At 32.9% G+C, this 8,072-nt stretch overlaps 1 protein-coding gene across 1 annotated transcript in view; it reads right to left on the bottom strand.

Moving 5' to 3' along the window:
* The window catches only part of LOC126882726 (membrane-bound alkaline phosphatase-like), a 124,168-nt gene extending 119,626 nt beyond the window's left edge, over positions 1-4,542 (bottom strand). The window contains exon 1 of the mRNA XM_050647715.1: positions 4,241-4,542. Coding sequence (XP_050503672.1) covers positions 4,241-4,322 — 82 coding nt within the window. The 5' untranslated portion in view covers positions 4,323-4,542. The remainder of the gene's footprint in view (positions 1-4,240) is intronic.
* Between the last annotated feature and the right edge of the window lie 3,530 nt (positions 4,543-8,072).

The following is an 8,072-nucleotide window of genomic DNA, read 5'->3' on the forward strand; positions in this document are numbered from 1 at the left end:
GATATATTGCTGCAGTATTTTTTATTTTAAACGCAAATTTCTACGAAAGCTATTTGTTAGCCGATTTGTCTTCCACTATTATTACCGAGCTGCAGCTGTATAGGAAGCACTAAAATGGTTACAATTTTTATTTTTATTTAGAATGTGATTAAAAGAATTTTTTTTCTTAACACGTTGACGGATATAACGTCTATAGACGTCTAATATCCATTGATATAATGTGACACAACATCCAGAGACGATGCAATTTTCCCTATTCTACATTGCAAAATACATATAGTGTCACAACACTTGCTTGTACATTTGACACACTGTCTGTCAACGTGTTAAAAAAAACAAAATTTGCAACTTTTAATAGCTATTTGTATAACATGGGAGGAAAAGGCCCTTTACTCCCATGTTATACATATGATTTTTTCACCTTCCTCAAATATCAAGTAATTTTTTCATTTTTAAATAATTTATTTATGTGATTAACTGACAATCGCCTTACACCACTATGTGGTAAAAAGGTTTTTTGAAAATATATATAGGGTGTCCCAAAAGTAGCGGAATGGTCGAATATTTCGCGAACTAAACATCGGATCGGAAAACTGAAAAATGCGTTTTCAATAATTTTTTAAAATCTATCCAATGATATCAAATACGATCCCCCACTCCATTCCCTAGAGGTGGGGTGGGGGTAACTTTGAAATCTTAAATAGAAACCCCAAGTTTTTATTTCAGATTTGGATTCCTTACGTAAAAGTAAGCAACTTTTATTCGAGACTTTTTTCGAATTACGGATAGATGGTGCTGCAATCGGAAAGAACCATTTAGCGTGATACCATAGGTAAATTATAGAAAAGGTCTAATATATCGAGAAATACATTTCCAAATGAATAATCAAAAAATATTTATTTCTTATTTTTCAAAAACCTATCGAATAACGTTAAACATGGCCTTCCATCTCACCCCCACGACTTGGGGTGGTGGTAACTTTAAAATCTTAAATGGCAACCTCCATGTTTTATTGCAGATTCTAATTCGTCAAGAAAAACTAAGCAACATTTATTTGAAACATTTTTTGGAATAGTTGATAGATGGCGCTACTAAATGGTCTTTTTCCAATTATAGCGCCATCTATGAATAATTCAAAAAAATGTTTCGAATAAATGTTGCTTAATTTTTCATGACGAATCCAAATCTGCAATAAAAAATGGAGGTTGCTATTTAAGATTTTAAAGTTACCCCCACCCCACCTCTAGGGAGTTGGGTCGAAGATCATGTTTAGTGGTATTCGATAGGATTTTGAAAAATATTAAATACGTATTTTTTGGCTTTTTATTTGGAAGTGTATTTTTCGAGATATTAGACCGTTTCTATAATTTACCTATGGTTTCACGAAAAATGGTTTTTTCCGATTATAGCGCCATCTATCCATAATTCGAAAAAATGTCTTGAATAAAAGTTACTCGCTTTTATATAAGAAATCCAAATATGCAATAAAAACTGGGGCTTTCTATTTGCGATTTTAAAGTTGCCACCCACTCCACTTCCAAGGGGTGGTTTGGGGGATCGTATTTGATGTCATTGGATAGATTTTTAAAATTGATTGAAAATGTGTCTTTTTATTTTTCGATCCGATGTTTAGTTTGCGAAATATTCGACCGTTCCACTACTTTTGGGACACCTTGTATATAACAAACTGACAAAATTTATTAGAGCACTAAAACTAACAAGTAAGTACAGTATAACTGTCAACTGTCAAATATAAGTCAAATTATTAATGTAAACATTGTTAAATCAAAATAACAATTTACTGTTTTTACCATTCTGCAAAATACTGGGTGCTCTATAAATAAACGTTAAAATGTATAGATACTTACGTAATAGATTTGGACTTTTCGTTTTTTAGATTTCGTACTTTTCCTCTTTAGTACGAATTTGCTCCCTACAATCAGGCCAGGGAAAGTATACTTTCGGTAGGGGTAGGTGGAAATATCTATTTTCTGCTTTTAGTAAAATATTAGTAACGATAGTGAACGAATAAAACTCATCGAATACGGACCGGAGTTGATATACTTTTCAGATCTGCATTAACAAAACAGAAGTAACTGAAGAGTGGAAACTATGTGAGTAGATGCATATAATTTCGACAATCAATAAAAAAGTAATCAGAATTTTAGTAGTCCAATTAGCACATTATAATAATATGAAAATATTCTTAAAATTTGGGTCAGACGGAAGTATAAAGATATGAAATCTGAAGAACAGACAGGCTTTAGAGCTCTGGCTCTATGTGGATTTAAAAAAAAAGGCATACGGTAGTGTTCCGCACTAAAAGTTGTTAAAGGTACTTGAAGAAACCAATATAAATACATAATATTGAGATAATTAAAACAATTAAAACCTATACTATTATTAGGGCCAAATAAATGTTAGCCACGGAATAGCGTAAGGTTTTAAGTTACGAAAGGGTTAAAGCTAGTGTGCTGCCTATCCCGCACAGTTTTCAAATAATACCTAGAGAGGGTCTTAGAATTTTCAGATTTTTATTATCTTCCATTTTGGTAATATTATCTTTTTTATAAAAGCTTATAGTTTTTGAGTTATAGGTACGTGAAAAACTGCTTTTAAACATCAACTTTTTACGAAAAAATAAAATCTTTGTTCTCTAATAACTCAACAAGTATTGATTTTTGTTTATAACTTTATATAAGTACCCACCGGAGGGACCGCAGACGTTCGGAAACAATTAGCGTCTCTTTGCAAAGACAATGACGTCGACTTTGCAAAGTAACAAGACATTTACTCAACACACACACTACTCATTACTCCCCTGACTTAGTAATAAGTTATACAATTACGTGGCTAAAGGTTCTAGTTCTAAACCAAAGCCAGAATCAGAGAAAAAAAAACTTTATATAACAAATTTTACTTAGAATTTATCTCTCTATCGATTTATAATATTATTTTTAATAAAATAATTTTCACACCCCAGAAGGGGTGGCGTCCGCCCCCAGGGTAAAAGCGCAAGTTGGCATCATTATGCCAAGGCATCATGTCACCTTTATTTCTTGAGGTATCATCTAACTACTCACCAATTTTCATGAAAATCGATGGAGGTTCAACGAAATTGGGGGTGAAAACCTTCAGTTACTATTTAGGTAATATGAATGGGATAAAAACAAGTTAGAGAAAATTTATTAAAAAAATGAAAAAAGTGCTGCTCAGTAGTGATCATGGTTTAAACCTAAAAGTAAGCATATTACGTTTCTAAATATTTATGCTCTCCCTTTTTTTTTCTATATGGAATGGAGTGGAAGTTTCCCTGAACTTTAAAGAAGAGAATTCGTGACCAAAACGAATTTGAATGTGGACCTACAGAAAAAGTTGGAAAAGAATTAGAAAATTTGAGATACTGAGAAGAATGAAAAGTAAATAAAATCATGAATACAATAATTAAGATAAATATGTTTTGTACAGGGTGAAAATACACGAAATATAAGTACAATTATTCAAGGAAAGAAGGGCATGAAAGAAGGAACATCAAAGTAAGCGCGTTTTATATTTAGTTAAAGAAAGTAGGTACCATGAATATTATCCCGTTCCTATATTCAGAGCTATATTATTAAAATTAAAAGGATACATAAAGATGAAAAAGAAGGTAAAGAAGAAAACACAATTTGATAATATCAAAATAAATTCTACAACTTGCAGTACCAGTAAAAATTAGAGGATGCATAGATACAAAACTAAATAAAAAACAAACATTTTATAGAGAATATAAAAAGAACAAAAAATATGTATAAGAAGAAACCTAAGTAATAAATGACAGAATGTGAAGAAAATCTGCATAGAAAATGAAGGTATATAAACGATTGAGAAAAAAAGTAATTTTAAAAGAGAATATGATTATCTGTAACAAAAAGAACTGTATAATTGGGCAAATTGCAAATAATTATTGTTAGTGTAGTAGACGAAATGATAAAAAGAATTTAAAAGAAAATAATACCTACATAAGTCCAATTCAGCATGATTTACTAAGAAACATACGAGGTAATTGTTTTAAGTTCTTCAAAATAGAAAAATCCACAAAAAAATTACTTCAAAGTTTGTCTAATTATAGTAATTAAGTATAAATGTAATTAAATGTAATTAAATCGAAAAGATCTCTAAATAATGTATAAATATTTAACGGAAGTCAGAATCATTCTTTAACTATGTGTAAATATTAAAAAGAATAATATTCGCTTACCTTCTTCCTCATTTTTTTCTAGTTTCGGGTAACTGCACACGCTCGCGAAAAAAGCGATAAAAACTAAGTAATACATTAACATTTTTAATTCTAAACAGGTACCTTTGTATTATTTAAAACAATATATAGACTAATTGAAGCCAGTGTAATACAAATATATACATCTACGTAGAGATCGCGTTTTATTTGTCCCCCCTTTTTTAAAGGTCAAAATATTTTTTGGTCGAACGCCGCAAGTCCACCGCAAGTTCACTTATTATTTATTGTCTTTTTTCTTCGCATTTTTTAGTTCTTCTGGGGTGGCCTTAACTCTTGCAAGGAAGAACGGAGTGGTTTTTATTGCAAATATAGTTTTTATTTACCGTTATAATACTAAAATGTTGTGTTTTATAACACTTATAAAGGAGCATATCGCAAGGAGATATTTAATTGAGTAATATGAGACAAATCAAGGAGGTGCATTCATATAGTGCGGAAGATTCTATTTATTTTCTACCTCTACTGAATATTGATGCAAAAAAATATTTCAACTGTTATCATATTTTAAATATAAGGAATATTCCAAATCTAAGAGGGTTAATTTTTTTTGACATCCATTTTATTGCGATCTGTTTTATACATCAAAATAAACAATATATTTGAGTGTTAAGAGATGATACAATCAGGATTCATTCAGTGGTTAATACCTAAAAGAGTACAATAATAATCATAGTTGTATTAATTTTGTTTTTTAGTTAAGTTTCTAGTGTTGAGGTCAAAAGTGTCTGCTCTTTTTAGTCTTCTGTTCTGTACTGTTCTAAACAAGAAAAATAATTTGTTCTCTGACGGTTTGGACTTGGAGGTCCATATTTATAGTACTGTTGGAAATGTATCAAGGCGCTTTACAAAGTGGTCTGAGCGGCCGTGGAGTAACGGCATAAACGCTGGCCTCATAAGCCAGTAGACGTGGGTTCGAGCCCTGCCAAAGACAAACCATTTTCATTTCCAATAATGACACGAGCCGTCTCACCGTGCCTCGGAGAGCACGTAAAGCCGTCGGTCCCCCTGGGCTAGTGTACATCGGCACTAGTTACTTAAAACAGGGTTAAAGATGTAAATGGCGCCGGAACTATCCGAAAGGATCTCCCCGGCAAAAATGCCATACGATATTATTATTATTACAAAGTGGTCTTATAACTTTTGATTAAAAGCGCTGAATCTGGTGTACGTTTGTGTCCCAGCAGTTTCACAGATTTGGATGCCATACGTCCAGATGTGTTTCTGTACACATTTGTAGATAAGTAGTTTGTTGCCTAGACTTGACGTGATTTTTGATTTATGAACCAGCACATCTTTCTGTAGCACTTCATCTTTCGGCAGCTCCCAATACGTCGACCTAAAAATAAATATGAGAAAAACAAAAATGATGACAAACACATATGACTCCAGACGAATAATTATAAATGGCAGTGAGATAGAAAAAGTTCAGGAATATATCTCCCTAGGCCAAATCCTAAAACTTGACAAAGGGAACCAAAGTGCAGAAATGACTAGGAGAGCTAGACTAGCATGGGTAGGATTGGGCAAACTAGATATTTAAGAACAGCAGAATACCCTAATACTTTAGAAGCAAAATGTTTAACCAGTGCATCCTTCCTATCATAACATGTGGATGTCAAACCTGGACCCTGCCAAAGGCAAATATGAATAAACTATCCACAACAGAAAGAGCAATGAAAAGAGCAATGTTAGGTATACGACTGTCAGATAAAAAGAGGAACGACTGGGTAAGATCAAAAACAAAAGTCGAGGACGTAACAACAAAAGTTGCTAAACTGAGAGGGAGTTTCGCAGGCCACACTGCTATACTAAATTTAAAATGAAGGTGCAGTAGAAATAAACAAACAAAGACACGTTTAATCCTACTAGAAGCGCTCCCGAATCATAATTTACAATTTATAAACTTTGGAAATAATGATTTGGGATTTACAATGTATATACATTGTAAATTATCATTCGGCAGTGCTCCTAGTAGCAGTTAACGTGTCTTGGTTTGTTTATTTCTACTGTATCTTGATTTTAAATTTAGTATAGACAAAAAGACCAACGTTCGAATGTAACAATGCAACACTGGAGACCTTACGAAAGTAAACCACCGAGAGGAAGACCACAGATGAGATGGGTTGATGATATTAAAAGAGTAGCCGGAACAAATTGGAAATATGTTGCTCAGGATAGAGACCGATCGAAGGAGTTGGGAGAGGCCAATGTTTAAACGTGGACGATAAAAGGCTAAGAAGAAGACCTTTCTGTATATGTCCCAGTTACAACAGTCGTTTGTTCCAAAAATGATTATGCCATATTAGACGGCTGTCTAGGTAAATCGCCATGAGTCTGACGTAACTTTTATTAGCAGTTGAGTGTTGTTAGTTTATAGCTGGATTGATCCCCTTCTTTAGTGTAAACGTAATGTATGTTGACTTAAACCTATTAACCCTAACTCTTCACGGTTTGATCCATATTTCAAGTCTATTTAGTACCCGTGTTGAGCTGCCCCCCCCCCCCACTTGCAAAAATCAAAAAACAAATAGCCCTGATTTATGAGCTATTTATGAGCTTTCATATTCCGCAAACTAAAAATTTTGAGCTCGTTCCACTGAGCAGGAATTTAATACTTTAGTGGGGGGGGGGGGCGAGTCAGCCCCCCCCACTACTTAAAAATAGGAATATTGAATCGGTTTTTGCGGTAGACTTACGAGCTATTTATGAGCTCATGAAATTATATAGTTTCGATTTTTGAACTCATCCCCTTCATCCCCAAGCAACCCTTTAATTGATTTAACTTAAGAGAAAAATGCTGAGAAAACTTAAAATATATCGTATTGCGGATATAATTCCTATAGCTTATATACTCTAAAAATAAACTATTAAATCACGTGCATTTCGATTATTGAGCTACAACCCCTTCGCAAGAAAACAACCCTATCTTCCCGGCATAAGAGAAAGTTGTACGTAAAATGCATTAAATTAATTATCTGGCGACTACATATCATTTAATAATTTATAAGCTTCCAAATTACGCGCATTTAGATCAGTAAATTGCAATTTATTTTGTATAGTGCAGTCACTGAAGGTAAAAATGGACGATTACCTTCAATTTCGGTGAACCTTCATGGATTTTCACAAAAATTGGTCAGTGGTTAGAGGACCACCTTGCGCCTTTACCCTGAGGGTGGATACCGCCCCTTCTCGGGGGTGAAAATTATTTTATAAAAAATAACTGCACAAATCAATAAAAGAACAAATTAAAAGCAAAATTTATTATATAAAGTTATTAAAAGTCAATACTTTTTAAGTTATTAAAGATCAAAGATTTTAATTATTCGTGAAAAAAATGCATGTTTTGAAGCGGTTTTTCGTAAATCACTGAAAAACTGTAAGTTTTTACAAAAAAGTTAATAGTAGTTTAATTCGTAAAGCTTATATTCTAAGAATAAACTCTTAAATCACGCACCTTTCGATTATAGAGCTACAAACCCTTCGCAAGAAAACCATCCCATATTCCCGGATTAAGAGAGAGTTGTACTTAAAATAATTTAAATTAATTATTTGGCGACTACATATTGTTTAATAATTAATGAGCTCGCAAAATATACGCATCTCAATTATTGAATCGCCATTTTCTTTCTATAGTGAAGTCACTGAAGGTAAAAATCAACTATGACCTTCGATTTCGGTAAATCTCCATTCATTTACACGAATTGACAATAACAACTTGCGGTTTTAGCCTGGGGTATATCACCCCTTCTCGGGGGTGAAAATTACTTTATTAAAAATAACCCCACAAATCGAG

The sequence above is a fragment of the Diabrotica virgifera genome, chromosome 1 (assembly GCF_917563875.1).
Source record: "Diabrotica virgifera virgifera chromosome 1, PGI_DIABVI_V3a".
In the NCBI taxonomy this organism is placed as follows: domain Eukaryota; kingdom Metazoa; phylum Arthropoda; class Insecta; order Coleoptera; family Chrysomelidae; genus Diabrotica; species Diabrotica virgifera.